The sequence below is a fragment of the Scophthalmus maximus genome, chromosome 1 (assembly GCF_022379125.1).
Source record: "Scophthalmus maximus strain ysfricsl-2021 chromosome 1, ASM2237912v1, whole genome shotgun sequence".
NCBI lineage: Eukaryota > Metazoa > Chordata > Actinopteri > Pleuronectiformes > Scophthalmidae > Scophthalmus > Scophthalmus maximus.
In genome coordinates this window covers 26549546-26565427 of record NC_061515.1, presented here as the reverse complement: position 1 = coordinate 26565427, position 15882 = coordinate 26549546, and the positions used below count along the sequence as shown (strand labels likewise).

At 44.5% G+C, this 15882-nt stretch overlaps 2 protein-coding genes across 8 annotated transcripts in view; one reads left to right on the top strand and one right to left on the bottom strand.

Annotated features, from left to right (window-relative positions):
* Window positions 1–7461: 7461 nt before the first annotated feature.
* Window positions 7462–13105, top strand: hacd4 (3-hydroxyacyl-CoA dehydratase 4). 2 transcript variants are annotated; one of them, XR_007030477.1, is made up of 7 exons: window positions 7462–7839; window positions 9418–9524; window positions 9846–9973; window positions 10084–10193; window positions 11100–11339; window positions 11649–11756; window positions 12707–13105. XR_007030477.1 is itself a non-coding variant. In XM_035622754.2 (7 exons), coding segments are annotated over exons 1-7 (645 nt in total). In that variant the 5' UTR covers window positions 7473–7837; the 3' UTR covers window positions 12790–13105. The 2 variants fall into 2 exon arrangements, 1 of the variants encoding a protein (XP_035478647.2); XM_035622754.2 differs by having other exon boundaries at window positions 7473–7839; window positions 11100–11206.
* Window positions 13106–13450: 345 nt separating this feature from the next.
* focad (focadhesin) overlaps window positions 13451–15882 on the bottom strand; it is a 48166-nt gene continuing 45734 nt past the window's right edge. For 4 of the 6 annotated variants that reach the window (XM_035622692.2, XM_035622675.2, XM_035622699.2 and 1 more), the window contains exons 41-44: window positions 15566–15663; window positions 14688–14939; window positions 14380–14455; window positions 13451–13809 (exon numbers count right to left, since the gene is read on the bottom strand). In XM_035622692.2, coding sequence (XP_035478585.2) covers window positions 13736–13809; window positions 14380–14455; window positions 14688–14939; window positions 15566–15663 — 500 coding nt within the window. In that variant the 3' untranslated portion in view covers window positions 13451–13735. Of the gene's footprint in view, window positions 13810–13923; window positions 14016–14379; window positions 14456–14687; window positions 14940–15565; window positions 15664–15882 lie in introns of all 6 variants that reach the window. The other 2 variants (XR_004789786.2, XR_004789785.2) reach the window with 2 other exon arrangements.

The following is a 15882-nucleotide window of genomic DNA, read 5'->3' as shown; positions in this document are numbered from 1 at the left end:
TGACAGTGCATCAGATTGGGTGTCGTCACTCAAACCATGTCCAGTCTGGACTCAAACAGGTCTAATGAATATATATATATATTTAGGACCGTTCTGCCGGACAGACGGATAACATTTCTGGCCAGACAGACAGCTCCCTGGCTGTTTTTAAAAATACACGCGCGGCTCAAATGTAGACGCCGAGGCAAAATGTGAAAAGTGCAGCTATGTCAGATGGGAGGGAGTGAAGGCAGGGTTCTGTGACACCTCGGATGGAGGCTGTGTGGCAGATAAACACCCAAGTGACAACAACTCAGCAACAACTCACCCCAGTGAGGAGTTAGCGGCTGTGCACGTCTGACTGCTGAAGCTCTCCGGGGGTCAGTCGGTGTCAGTGGGGGCCAGTCAGAGGCCAGGGGCCACCGGGGGCCTTCGGAAAATACCAGAGGTTCCGAGGTCAGGTTTATTCTGTCCCATAGTGAGCCATTCAAAAATTCTTCTAAAGCCTGCTATATATATATATAACTACATGGATACTGAAATTGTGGTTTTTCAATGAAGGATATTTTTTTTCAGTTCTATGAATTCGGGTGAATTAGAATGATTGAGTGTATGCAACGAATGCCTAAACAATTATTCACAGGATTACAATTGGAAGATAACATAAGAGCTATGGCTGTGTGGTTTTTCCTTATTTCCTGTGATTTTATTTACCGGGGTAACAGGTCTCAACATTTTGTCTCACAGTTCCTCAATAATAGACTGAGTATCACTTTGCCAAAATATATTAGAGAAGGAGCCTGTAATGTGTTTCCAGCAATTTTTTATAAAGTCGAGAGAGAAGGACCAAGACTGACTCTGTGCATTAGACAATGGTGTTAGTATCGACGGTGAAACCGATGATGCGCACCGGGGCCCATAGGCTTACAGGGGCCCATAGGCTTACAGGGGCCCATAGGCATACCGGGGCCCATAGGCATACAGGGGCCCATAGGTTTACAGGGGCCCATAGGCTTACAGGGGGCCCATGACGGGAGGAGAATTTAAAAAAAAAAAAAATAATACCATGTTCAAATCGTACAATCATATTCAATCAGAGCGAAAGGAGACTAGGGGCAGGCTGTTATATTAGCTTTGATAAATCTGACACTCAGACCAGCCTTCGATCAGCACCACGGACAGCAGCCGAACCTCGGCAGGGAGTTGGCTCCGTGGTGATCCAGCAATTGCCTGCTTGGCCATTGTCTGGAGGGGGCGGCTGTGAATGTCTGGGGCGAGGGGGGGGGGGGGGGCAATCACAATTATGTTACGCTGCTGGCAATAGAGCAGTGGTTCCCAAACAAGGGGTTCGGACCACTAAGTGCACTGTAAGAGCAGTTTCACAGCAATCAAATTAGATTTCAAACCATTACAAATTGTGTATTATGGTCGTAATTGTTAAAGAGGGATGTCACCTTGTAAAATAAGTGGGCAAAGTCTTGCTTTTTGCTTCATATTGTTTTTTTTCTTGTCCCCTAACATCAAAACAATAAAATATATTGCAAACCACAGATGCTCTTCGGGTCTTTTGGGATTTACCGTAAAGCTTACGAACTCCACTGTCAAGGGTTACTGAGCATCAATCGTAGAGGATCGAGTATTATTCAGTCCTGTTGTCGTACATTCCAGATCTACTCTGCGCCATGTAGATACGTACGCACAAGGATTATGAAAACTGAGGACAGTTTTTCCTGCAACGAGCTCAGACTCTGTCATCGTGACTCAACACATAGACCCTCCTAAAACATAGGTGTCAGTTAAAGTTACATGGATGACAGATTTGAGTGGGTTGCAGCCTCGTCCTGAATCGAATGTGTGAATAACTCTAAAATGAATGAGTGTCATTCGTCTCAAGGGCGCCATCACAGGGATCTTTGATATACTAGACAATATGAATCCTCTGTATATGGCTAGCCTTAGGCTACATCCACACTAATACTGCTGATTGTAACACACACACACACACACACACACACACACACACACACACACACACACACACACACACACACACACACACACACACACACTATAGAAGGTTCTAATCCGGCAAAGTAATTGGTCACTGGAAACTATATGTTAGAGAAGGAGCTTTATGACTTTATGACTTTAAAAATCTTTAAAAACACACAGTGGAAACCCCCAACTCAAAGAATGGGAGTGCATTTTATGCCTGCTTGTTTGCCTAGGTTTATTTCATTTAGTCCACGTGGGGGATGCTGAATAAGCTGTTGACACTGAAATATTCACAAATTGTTGACAGGTCACAGTTAGTATCTTTGCATATGTGCCTATTTACATAGCCAGCAGACATGCGACATTAGCATTATTTGGAGTTATGTGTGGGCCACATTAATGCTTGGACAGCAAAGAGTGTCTCTGCCCTTGTCCCCACCAACGCTTGGGAAAAATATCTGGTTCTTCTCCATGATGTTCACAAGCCGGTGTCTGTCCTGGATACGGACGCTGCCATCTTCAATCAATTAATTCATCAATCAATCAATAAATCAAGCAATCAAATTCTATTTGTATAGCCCATATTCACAAATCACAATTGGCGTTATGGGGCTTAGCAATCAGTACATGGTGCAACATTGCTGCTTATTCAACTGCCCGACCAAATGCGAGTCAGTCTCAGCTGTTAATCAGGATGTCGAATCCCCTTTTCGCAGCATCAAATAAGATGTAAGAGGGTGATAAGAAGCACCGAAATTGACAGAAAACCATCTTTGTGAGAAATTGAGCGTGTACTTTTTAGTTTGGTCCACGTCCCATCTGCTAAGATGGAGGAGGCAGTTGTTTATGAGCTATATTGCAGCCGGCCACAGTGGGTATTTAAGATGCTTTGGCTTCACTTTTGGGAGCTGTCATATATATATTGTCATTGTATGAAACCAAAACAACGAGCTCAAAGAAGATAAAAGGCTCTACATAGGTAAGAGGAGCTGGAGAGTTGGCTGTAATTTTCATAACACCCCCCCCAAAAAAAACTATGCTATCATCTAAATATGGTGTTAAAAAAAATATCTCTGAAAAGTCAAACCTAAGAATATAAAATATCAATCTCAATAGTATGAGACAGGCATGTAAGTGACCAGGATCACCACTTACAGAAGTCAGGCAGCGTCAGGGAGTCCAGTCTAATTGGAATGAATAACTGGGCACGCTGATGGTTTGCTGGCAAGGAACCCTGAACTCATCTGCTGTTACTGTTGGTAGGCAAAATATCCCCCCGTCACCCGCTGCCAGCTGTGTATAATACTGTAGATAGTGAATGGGAAACCAGAGATGACCCTGCGCCTGACCTGAGTGAAACTCTGCTCTACATGTGTCGAAGACTGGGGGATCCAGCCCATGTCCCGTACCAACATCAGCATCTAGTAATGTTTAAAAGAACCAATGACTGACGGTTTAATGATGAGGCAGCACAAAACACTTAATTAAGGGTGTTTGAATATAAATTAATAAGTTGATAGGACCAAAACCACAATTTATTCTTTTTGTTTGTTTGGCCTAAATGTAACCAGGACACATACCCCAGTCTCCAGCTCTTTGTACACCCACCAGCCATCACCCACCACCCACCAGCCACCACCCACCACCCATCACCCATCACCCACCACCCATCACCCACCACCCACCACCCACCAGCCACCACCCACCACCCACCACCCATCACCCATCACCCACCACCCACCACCACCACCCACCGGCACCAAATCTCTCTGTGCAGCAGAAGAGTGTAGTACTCCTCTGGAAAATACAAGTCAGGGCAAACATGCAGTATTCCTCTAAGCAAGAACATCTCCTTCTACATGACATCGACATAGTCCAAGTCAGATCTATTCACAACAGCAGCACAATATCTGGAGCGCTCCGTGGCGTCTGGGCAGCAGGAGGCTCCAACGTCTCTGCAGTGGAAAGCAGCTTCTTTGGCGGTGACAGTCATCGACGCGTCCACTCGCTCGCTGCGAGTTTCTCCAGAGATTCCCCTCCTGCATTCTCACATGGGCTCACTCGGACATTCTCCGGAGATCATACTAGGGGGGCGGTGGCAGGAAAAACTCAGGAGAAGGTCCGACTATCTGTGGACATTTGCGTTCACACACACAAGTTCAGGACGACCAGTGCATGTCTGAAAGCAGCTCAAGTAACTAAGAACACAGAAGTTGTTCTAACTACAGCCTGAGGGCCATGTGTGGCCCCGCACCGTAATTCATACGGCCAGTGAGTTTTTAATTACAATTAGATTTGATGCTCTGACAGTATTTTAATGCATATTCCATTGTTAACCCCGGGTGTCGCTGACTGTCAGAGCATTTTGGTGAACATCTCATTTGATTTGGTAACTTAGTCTCACAGATAAGCAGGGACTCAGTCAACACAAGTCACAGCCTGAGCTAGATGGAGTGCTTTGCAGACCTTGCAGTTTTAGTTCATTTTAACTGGCAAAACATTTTTGCAAGGAAAAAAATGTACGCACACATGAAATCTTCTTTGATGACAAATTAGAGGCAAACCGACACTGTACACTCCCCAACGTTGCACGTGTCTTGCAGCTCCAGAGGCCGCTGCTGCTCAGCAAAAATGACACAGTGTTGCTTTAAGTTGACCCCTCAAGCCTTGATGATATAAACAGTTCTGAAGACAGGGTTACAGGAAAAGTGGCATGAATCGCTGTGTTGAGAACGAGAAGAAGAAAAAACAGCTATAGGGGGTTTTAGAAAATATCACGTTCTTTTTTCTTTCCTTTCGGCCATTGGTCAGCGGGAGGAGAGGGTGCCCGGACAGGATTGGACAATCTGACAAGCACTTCTTCTGAAGAATACTATACAGTATGTAAATAATGCATAATACATACTCTGTAAGGCTCCATGAATGAGTTTGTGTGAAAATCAAGTTTGTCAACCATCTCAGCTGATTTTGTGCCTGCGTGGCGTATATTCCTAAACCAATGTGTGTTGAATTAAGTCACCACTCAGCAAACCAGGAGGAGGCATGAATAAATAATGTACCATTTGCACAAAAGGGGGCATAAACTGGGGCCCAGCAGCATGAGAACCTCAGTTGTTGGTCCAAACACTGCCTGGGGCTCAGTTACTGTAAACCCAGCCGCACATACAGGATATATTTAGCACACTATTTCAGTGCGACGGCCCGGTGACTGCAGGTCTTGAGGAGATACAGTTACTCCTGGTGTCCACATTAAAACAGCAGGCGGTCAATCAAGACTGGGCCATTCGTCAAAAAGCATTAAGAGGGTGAGTGGGTAACCAGTGCACCGCTAAATACACCTGTCCTTTCCTATAACATCATCTTCTGTAACCAGCACAGACGACAGTATATCTCCATAGCGGCATGTACTGCGATGAGCTCTGAGAAGTGATGAAATAACTTATAAAAGCCACGTGTCTCCTTACACAGCAGGACGCCTCCTTTGGCAGCTAATAGAGACTCTTCCTTTCAACTTTCATTTATCTTCGAGGGTCAAGATTAAAGGACAGATCAGTTTCCTGAGCCTGAGGAAACAGTTGTATATGTATAAGGAATCCAAATATTATACATAATCAAATTGCACCATGGGAAGCGTTCCAACTATATGGCAGTGTGATATTCAATCACTGCCGTCCACATTCAACACCAGCGTTCAGTGCCAATGTGAGGGTGTGAAGATTAAAGTGAAGTGTTCCTTCATCACTGGAATCGCAGGTTCGCATTCGCTCTCATGCTGGCTGTCACACACCACTAGTAATATGGCTGTATGCATGCAAATGTGAAAGTATATAAGCAATGTTAAGGAAAATAATGTGCATACAGTATCTCTTTGGTTCTCCCCTATCTTGTATGTTCCAGCCTTATGAACTTGAGTAAGAGTTTCAGCCTGACTTTGGAATAATGGTTTCACAAAGTTATCTAAAATTCAAGCACAAATTTGCAGATGGACTTTGTTTAGTCGTCCTCGAGTCGGTTAGGCACCGACATGTTAAGTGTGGAACATTTACAGTGTGTCGTTGCATATGGAAGGGCGAGGCCAAGTCAGGTGAGGGCAAATTAAACATCTTCATGGCAACTGAGCCAACTCTTTATGTAAAGATTATTTTGTCAGTTCAAATTAGCTACAGCCCATGTGTCCATCCAAGCTCTAGCCAGCCATGAAAGCCTATAATATTTCCATTTTATTTTCAATGGGTCATCTTCGTAAATGACATCAGCTCTTCTTCAAAGAACTGGTGGCCAACTAACTAGATGCAGAATTCCATCACGCAGCTTTTTGAGCCTGCCTCACCAACACTGGCCTTGGCTGAAAGGTCATATTCTGCACACACTCCGCGGCGATACAGAAGAATGAGCTGTAATTTCAGAAAGGATATGATAGTGCTATGATAGAGATCAAACTAATCTGTTTTCCATCTGTCACTGGCTTTTCATCAGCAAAGAGTGGGGGCAAAGATAAGAAAAGGTTACATCCCCTTCCTTCCTTTAAACTGGAGACTCTGTGCTGTACGAAACGACCGCCTATGGCCACTTTAAGTGGAGCACAAGGAAGAAGAATCTTTGTGTCTGTGGCCGGGGCCGCGGGTCAGCCAGCATTCAATTTACACTTTAGGTCAAACTCAGATTCTGTATTGATACGGGTGACAGCAAATTAGGCTCAGAACACAAGATAATTTTTAAAACATGCTACCACATCCCCGCCCAAAAAAACAACAACAATTTATAATAGACTATTAAAAACCATTAAAAAAAACAAATCCAGTCAAAACAATCATCAATATTTATTCCACTCCGAGTATTCTCCATACTCGGAGTGCCGACACACACACACACGCACGCACGCACGCACGCACGCACGCACGCACGCACGCACGCACGCACGCACGCACGCACGCACGCACGCACGCACGCACGCACGCACGCACGCACGCACGCACGCACGCACACACACACACACACACACACACACACACACACACACACACACACACACAGCAAAGCAAAACCAAAAATAGGGAATATAAATCTAAATTTTGAAGGACGTGCAAAAAAACCAAGGATTTGAGGTTTGGAGAGTTGGATTTTGTTTAGTCTGCGTTTCTATACTCTTTGTACCTTATTTGGGTCCTGCTCCTTCACACCCGTGACACTAAACTGCTTACATTTACACGTAAAGTGTGCTGTTGTGGGACAGTTCAGTTCATCAGTGGTATGTGGTCAATAATAATATTTCCATGGGTCAGTCATATTAATGCAATAACGGTATTCAAAGAATTTTCTTTTTTCGGTTTCACTTGAACCATAAAGTAGATTCTGAGGCAAGTGATGTTGTTGATATTCCACTGGGGGGCACCAGAAGGGTTTGACTTGTTCCTGCTGCTAATTCTGACATGCCAGACGTGTGTGTGTGTGTGTGTGTGTGTGTGTGTGTGTGTGTGTGTGTGTGTGTGTGTTGCTACCTCTCCCTCCTTTCTCTCCTGGCCTGTGTGTGTTCTTGGCAGACAACTCTTAGTTTTCTCAGAAGGGGCTGGCACTAACCCGTGTCTATCTTTCACACATGGAATGTCCACTTCCCTCTCGCTGTAAAGTAATGACGGCTTCAGTCGGCGTGAGGAAACACTGCCAAACAGAGACATTGCACCATTTTCCTGCTTCCAGCTGAGGAGGACGATGCAGTAAGAGGCGGGTCTCTGCCTGCTGCTGCTGCTGCTGCACAGAACCACAAACTGCACTTGTGAAGATGAACCTCCTGGAACTCTGTGAGGGATTCTGACCTGCTCCCTCTGACCTGAAACAAGGGGACCAAAAGCAAGACTTGAGGAGAATGTACGTGAGTATTAAAGAGTAAAGCGGCCCTCAGCTCTCACAGTAGGAGGAATGTTCTGTATTATGAGGGCGTGTCGAGGAATGAAAGGCGAGCCAGCTCTGGGGCGATTAACAAATCTGCAGGAAAGTTGAACCCATGAGACGAGTGCTTCTGAAGTGACCCAGGGTGTTTTCTTTGAATCATTTCATTTTAATCTTCAGTCTGTGTTGAAAACCAATTTATTTTGCTTGTTAAATCGGTGAAAAAATGAGTTGTCGCAATAACGAATTCCTTGGAAGGCTGCTCATTTTTTGAATGTAGGAGCCTTCAATCTGAGCTCACTTTAATTTTATTTTAGTTTAAGTGAATGATTTTAGAGCTTAATCCCTTTATATCCCTATATTGTATGTATATGTACTGTAAAGGTATATAAAAGCATACCTTAGTCCTAATGATGGCTTCTTGGATGAGTGACAAGTCCCACATTAAAAGTTCATCATTTTTTATATGAACCCTGTTACTCATGGTCATTAACCCTCAGAGAATTATCACCAACTCTGCAGTTTATCTCAATTCCCCTAGTGCTTTTTTTAGCCTGTTCTAGCTCATTGTTTTATTCTACGCCCTGCGACTTCGCCAAGTCTCACCGCTCTGTCACCTGACTTCCAGTGACTGTTAAAGCTCGGAAATGCTCCGATACGCAAGAGCCGCTGGTGAACACAGTGGAGCATCTAGCAGTTGTAGAAAAATCCTGGAGCCTTTCACTTTCTGAAGTTGGTGGGTGGAGACCCAAACGGAGTTTAGACGATCAAGACTCAAAACGAATGACAAGGTTTGTGCATGTTGAATGTGCACCTAAACCATCCGTTTGCTAAAACATGTGCCACAGTTCAGATGTGTTCAGTTTGGTCTGCTGCCCCCAGTGGACGAAAAAATGAATCACGGCTCCCGACCGGTGACCTGTGAATGCAGGACTTTTAATGCGATTAAAGTTATTGCACTTAAGTAGAGGATTTGGGTACTTCCACTTAAGTACATGTCAGTATCAGTAAAATGAAATGTCTTGCACATAAATTGCACATTACACGGACAAACAAATGAAGGAAAAAGTACTCATTGTGGATAATTACTCCTTCCATTATAACTGTTTAAGCAGCAATTTAAGGGGAACAGATAGATATTTTGTGTCCGTTGGTGGATCTATATCACTCTTATAAGTTACACCATGGAGAAATGGATTGCTCTGTCTAAATCTAAAAAAAATACACGTCTAAAGCTCAATCATTCACATGCTATTTAATCCATACTCAAACTCATACGAGAGGTTTTGGAGTGGGTTGCTGTGCGTCGTGGTACTGACCTCTTGGCTGGGCACAGGGGACGGAGGTGAAACCAAGTCTAGCAGTTTTCTCTTGCTTCCAGTCTTTATGCCGAGCCAAGCAAGACGGTTATTCATTTACTAATCTTACTCTCAGCGTGAAAATGAACGGCGTGTTTCCCAAAATACTAAACGTAAATGTCAAAGGTCAAAGTCCTTTGAAAGATGAGACTTCAGACGGTCAAATTGTGACCTCTTTTTTTTGTCTTTTCGCACGCAGGCTCAGCTTCAGGCATGTCTACATTTTCACATATAACCTGTTCCAGTTCTGCGGACACACGTGGATACTGGCTAACACCATAGCCAGGTTCCTCAAATTTGGTCAAGGTGAGCTCGGTCGAAGCGTTGGGGAACAAGTCAACAGGGCAAGACCAGGGGTCTCATTTATAAAGGTGGCGTACGCACAAAACGGGGGCTGGAAACAGCGCGTACGCCACTTCCCACGCACAGGTCGTGATCTATAAACAAACCGTAGGCGAACTCTGACCCGTGCGTACGGCGTACGCCATTTTGGGTCTTTTGGGCCCACGTACACTTTCAGTAAGGATCCTACGCACAGATTTATAAATGAGACCCCAGCTCTGTAAACCAACATTGGTCTTAACTCGCTGGGAGGCAGAACAACTTAAATGATTTTTACCATTGCAGATGCCCTAGCAGACACGTTCTACTCGGTCGGCTTTGTGATGAGTCTCTGCCAGCTGCTCTCCATCCTCGAGCTTTTCCACATCGCAGACGGGATCGAGAAAGCCCGACTCCTTCCTCGCTTCATCCAAGTGCGTGATCCCGGCTCAAACTCCGCGGGGTGTCATTATGAATGGCGCTATCGCAATGTAATAATCTAAATGCATTGGTAACAGTTGTGCAAGCCATTTGCTGTCTCAAGGTAATGGAGAAGAACCTCCTGCTCATCTTGGTCATCGTGCTGGAGGAGATGCAGAGTAAACCAGTTGTGTGTGTCCAGTTCATGATGTGGAACATCCTGGACCTCTTGCGGTAGGCACACCACTTACAACTTGTTTGCATTTCCCCTTCCTCCTTTCCGTCTGTGCTTATTTATTTATTTACTTACTTTATAAATGACAGATGGAAAACGGGGCCTTTCAGGAATGTAGGGGCACCAGCTGCTCTTTTTTTTTTTTTTTTACCAGACTCAATTTATTTCACACATTCTCTTTTGCATGGCCATAATAGAGTGGACGGTGGGTATCTTTTATGTGCAAACTAGTTTGGCAAGATAGAGTAAATTGACATTTACTGGCTCGAATTCAATCCAAACTACTTTGCAGATGAATGGCCCTTAGAAGACAAGCCCCTGTAATAATTGACTAGTGAATTGAAGTTGGAGCATTTGGAGCAATTGTAGTATTGCTACAGAATTGAGCAAATGAAATAAAGTTTTCGGACGTTCCGTTGTATTTAACAGGGCCTGCGGCGCTCTGTCTTTGGTCTCAAACACCTGAGAAAACGTATCTTTTGCTGTTAAATGTTCCACTCGACCTCGACCCCCCCCCCCCGCTGCTGTGTCTGTCCGCGGTCTGCTGCTGAGCAAATAGTGAACAGTGGGTCATTAGAGATTTTTCGCTGCAGCTGAAGACGACGCCAAGAGAATGAACCAAAACAGTGAAGTTGAGGGGCGGACAACTTAACGACGAGCTGAGCGAGCCGTAGAGTCGGGCGATGCATCTCTGTGGGCTCATCACTACGACAGACTTCTCTGACATAACAGAGCCGTTTAACGATTAAAAACCTCACCCGCTGGGCGCTTGTTGAAAGTCTGACACCACCATTGTGAACTAACACTTTGTGTGTTTACCTGATTGAAATAACTGAAAGTACAGTATTATACCATGCCCTTCCAAAACCTTAGCCAACATTCTGATGTGAGCCGTTTGTTGACAGATACCCACACGAGCTTCTGCAAGTAATGGACACGCCCTCCGTCGCCATGCTGTGGACTCGCTACACACTCTGGATCCCCTTGTACATCCTGTCGGTCGCCACTGAAGGTGACCAGATCCGTTTACTACCTTTAGTTTTGCCCCTTGATCGCGGACACATCAATACGTTCGGCGTCACACATACTCAACAACACGAGCCTCACTGGAATGCATCGCAGACTGGCGTTGTGCAAGGGAAGTGGTGAGCATGCAGGAAATGACTTGCCGTTGATAAGGTGTCAGGAAGTGTGTGTGAGGACAGCTCATTCTGAGTGGTGTGTGTGTGTGTTTGAGAGGACACTGCTGTTCACTGCGACCAAACACAATCTAGACACGGAGGCAAAGTGGACAGATAACCAGTCACCGCTGGTTCTGTGTCAGCCAACGCCATCATGTTGATCTGTAGGACATTTTAAAATGGGTTTAAGAAAAATTTAGACAGGTTATCAGCTGGGCTTTAAAGAACTTACTATACTGTATTTTGTACTAAAAAAAACCCTGTCTTCTTCAGGCGTCATCATATACCAGGCCCTGCCGTACATTGAGCCAACGGCAGCAGACTCGACGCACATTCACGTCCCCTTCAACCTGCTGGTCTCCCTGCCTGTTCTCGCTCTTGGTAAGAGGAGTTGGCCAGTGTTCCGACTACACTGCATCAGAGACACACATGGACTGCAGTGGTGGGGTTCACTATGAGCAACAAATTCAAACATTTAAAGGCATCAGCTGGCAAATCACAGAGGATTTTAACTAGGGATGGGAGGACACCACTTTTTGGCGTCCGATCCGATACCGATCCTGCAACCTCGAGTATCTGCCGATATCCGATCCAGCCATTTTGGCCAATATTCCCCCGATACCAATATGAAATATCGGATCGGGACATCCCTAATTTTAACACTATAAGACACGATTCTGAGAGATGCAATCTATTAAGCATGCAAAAGATCTCAATAGCCGCCTTTGTACAGATGGTAGATACGTTCTTATTTCCCCTGACGATCACAGGGTAGATCCTTCTGGCTTTTTTTAACCTGAACAAGAAGTTTTGTTGCCTTACTTTTGTATCCACCCCAACCAACTATGGGGTGGATGGACACATTCTTGTTAGACAAGAAACAGTCCCAGCACATAACTCCTCTAAAACCACAAGCTGTCGTTTGTAGCCATGCAGGTCAGTCAGTCCATTGTTTTAGTCAAGACTTAAATGTAATAGGAAAGGTTTGTGAACTGCTTGAAATTTTGTACATACATTCATGACCCCCGTCTTGATTATGAGGCCTGCAGGCCCCACAGGAGTCTCCTTTGCCCCTGCTGCCTGTTCACAGCTTTTAAAAACAGAAATGACACTGAGCTGTGGCTTATCATGTCTTAACTTGTTGTCCGTTCATAAGGCAGACGTGTTATTACCAAACACTTTGCAACCAACATACTTGAAGGCAAACTATCCTCTCACACTATTGTCTCACTAGCTGAACTCCGGCTGCTATTCTGTTTGCCTGCAAATGTTTTGGACAATATTTGCACAGACAGGTCTGCAATAGCCATCTTTGTGTGCTGTCTTTCCAGGAGCCTCTGTAACAGTGTGGCAGCTGCTGAAGGAGAGACAACACCGCCTGGAGAAATGGAACAACAAGCTGAAAAGGAAATGACTCATTGAGTTAAAGAACCTAAGACTTGGGCAATTTAAGGCTCCCAGAGACTTCCTCTGAAGTTCAGATTTTTCTTTTTAAAGAGAGTGAGGACTTGAAATCCTAAAACTTCTCCATCTTTTTAATTCAGTGAGGTTGACTTGTTAGAATTTGTTTAAAGCTACAGTGTGTACTATTTAGAAGAACGTATTCACAGAAATTGAATATATTGTCCATAATTGTTCGTTCATATATATGCATAATCACCTGTAACAAAGAACCAATGTTTTTTCCTCAACTTTGAATAATTAAATATAGTTACATTAGAGAAACCCGACCTCTGTAAATGTTTGCTGTGTCGTGTTGTGCTGCGTTTCGGTTCCACTGCGACTCGGGAGGGCGGAAAAAATCTCCACCCTGACTTCCGGGGTCCGAGTTCTGAGGCATACCTGAACGCAGCATTAAATTTGGTTGTAGAATACGGTCCAGAATGTGTCACATTCGCGTTGAATTTCCAGCGCTGCGGGAAACCGGAAACGGAATAAGCGGTGCGCCACCATAAAATGTCCCGTCGGATGCTCAGTCGGTTGCTGTTCGTAACTTCACCACCAGATGCCGCCAGAAAGGTACAAAAATACACTGGGGCTTTAAAGACCCAAAAGTCACAAAATGAGATTTATCATTAAAAGTTTTGATACTTTTAATTTAAATGTTGTTTGACAGAGCACTTACCTCTTGACATCTTTCTCACATGTGATTGGAGTAGAGCTACAGTGGCAGTGCAGTTTCTAACTAAGCTCATGAATGCTAAAAGTCTGGTGCTGCAGTGAGCCTCACAGCCGTCACTGTATCCATGTCCTACAAGCTCAGGCAGGAGAGATGCAGCTTGTGTGCTGGAACTCTGGCACGGATTCTGCATGAGAGCGTAGGTGTTGCCATTGTAACAGAATATTGTGGCTCGATTGGGCTACCAGCCATAAGCTCTGGTCCACACAGTTTTCCTCTTGAACTCAGCAGAGTACTTCAGGGCCAACAGAGCAGCTGAAACCACAACACAAGGATGATCAAATAAACCACTCTTACAAGCAAAAAAAGGACTCTTCTTTTGTTTCTGCCAACAATGTGTTTCTTGCTCTTGTGAATGTGTGATGTAACTTTAACTTTGGACTGCAGGAATTGAAGTACCACAGTTGGCCATTCCTAATCTCAACAGGAACAGGTATCATGTCACCTGTGTCATGTGCCTGCTGGTAGAGCACAATACACAGAGAGTCAGGAATAGTGTCTCTCTGTGTGTTGATGAGACAGGCTCATCAACACACTTTGCTCCACAGTGGCACAAGTGGTCAAAGACTCTACAGGACAACTTTATGGGTAATTAATGCAGCCACATCGTTTCTTACTGAACTCAAAAAGTCCCTTTTCTTACCAAGTATTCTGACCGTTAGCAACTGAGACACTATAAGCTTCAGTATGTATGAATGGCATCAACACTACTATTTGTGTTGCTCAACATTTCAGTACAGTCAGTGCTGTAACATTTAGACTGCTGCTGCTCACAAGTAGTGTGCACTGTTTTTGTTTGGGAATTTTACATTTGTGTATTTTTACCTTTGGCTGTGCTGAGGGTTGCAGTTGACACACTCTGCTCAGGACTTTCTGTTATGCTGAGAAACCAGTCTATGAACTGAGACAGACAGACAGAAGACATAGACACTCACTCTAGTTACATGCTGTCATTTTCTTGTCTAACAGAGACAAACTATCCCAAAACGTAAATGATAATAATCAGACAAAGGGAGAACCATCCAATCTGCCATTACCCCATGTAATCTCTCCACCCTCCAGGTAGGGCCCTAAACTCCAGACTGAGGAGTTGCACTTTGTGCACTGAAGGTGCCGTGAGCAGAAACACTAACCTTTTGTATCTGGCTGCTCCAGGGCTCTTTGTTCAGAAGCAGAGTCAAGCTGTGGGGCACTCCCAGCAGGCACTGCGGCAGGGCATGTTCAGTGAGAGACTCCTGTCCGTACAGACTGTGTTGTAGAGCTCGAGGCCTGGAGCCCTGATGCCATGGTAACCACTGGGCCCTGATGCCGAGCAGGAAGGGCATGAAATGGTCACCCCAGGAAACTACAGCAGCAGCAAAGACCTGGAACAGGAAGTCTGTGGCCTGCAGAAAAACGAAGGAAATCTATTTTCAGTGAAATTTCCATGATCAGTGACCTAATCAGTTTTAAAAGACTTTAGTTCCAGATGTCGTGACACTTTTTCTGGGCATTAAAATAGCTCTAAAGATTTAGTTCAAATTCAATGCATTTCAATTCAACAGAAAGACATATTGTGCTCTATAGTATTATGTCCATGCTGCATTTACGTCAGTCAATATTGATGGTCCTGTACTTTCCGTTGAGGATTACCTGATTTTTTGGTTACTTAGAGGCAGCACATATTCACTCGGTTTTGAGCTCTGTTTTGGTCTCCACCACCTCAAAGAAAATGCTGCTAAATGCTCCACCAAGTTCACCAGCTGCTCTCTTACTGTATCTGTCTGCTGTTTGCTGCTGAGTAGGTAGTGGACAGTGGCTTCAACAAAGTTTTTGTACTGAAAAACAGCTGCTGTGGATGCAAACTACACCTACATCTGAGTGAAACTAACAGCGAGTTTGACAATGTCACAGAGCAAGGCTTACATTGTTCCAACATACAGCACAGAGAGCAATCTGTGGCATGTGGCAACATCACTCAGCTCTAGAAATATCCCACACTGCAGTTTGTCGGCATGGCTCAGAAACCTACCAGTCTGGTGTCTCCACATTGGACAGAGGTTGCACCGTAGGCAACATTTCGGATGTGGCCCATCAGCTCCAGGAGCCACTCCAGTCGTTTGGAGACAACTGTTAAAAAGAACAAAACCATCTGCATTTTAATACACAACAATTAAACACATCAAATACACCTCATGGACAGAAAAAAAACAGAAAGCAAATGCTAAGAAGAGTGTCTCACCAACAAATGAATCACTTCAACCTGTATGTTAGTGCACATTCTAATGGCTTAATCAAAAACGAATATTGACGTGTGACGAATATTAAAACCCACTGCACACACATAAG

What these genes read in the sequence shown, in the direction of transcription:
- hacd4 (XM_035622754.2), top strand. An exon ending in TCCTTCCTCGCTTCATCCAA is followed by an intron (nt 9,974 to 10,083) that starts GTGCGTGATCCC and finishes TGCTGTCTCAAG; the next exon opens with GTAATGGAGAAGAACCTCCT. An exon ending in AACATCCTGGACCTCTTGCG is followed by an intron (nt 10,194 to 11,099) that starts GTAGGCACACCA and finishes GTTTGTTGACAG; the next exon opens with ATACCCACACGAGCTTCTGC.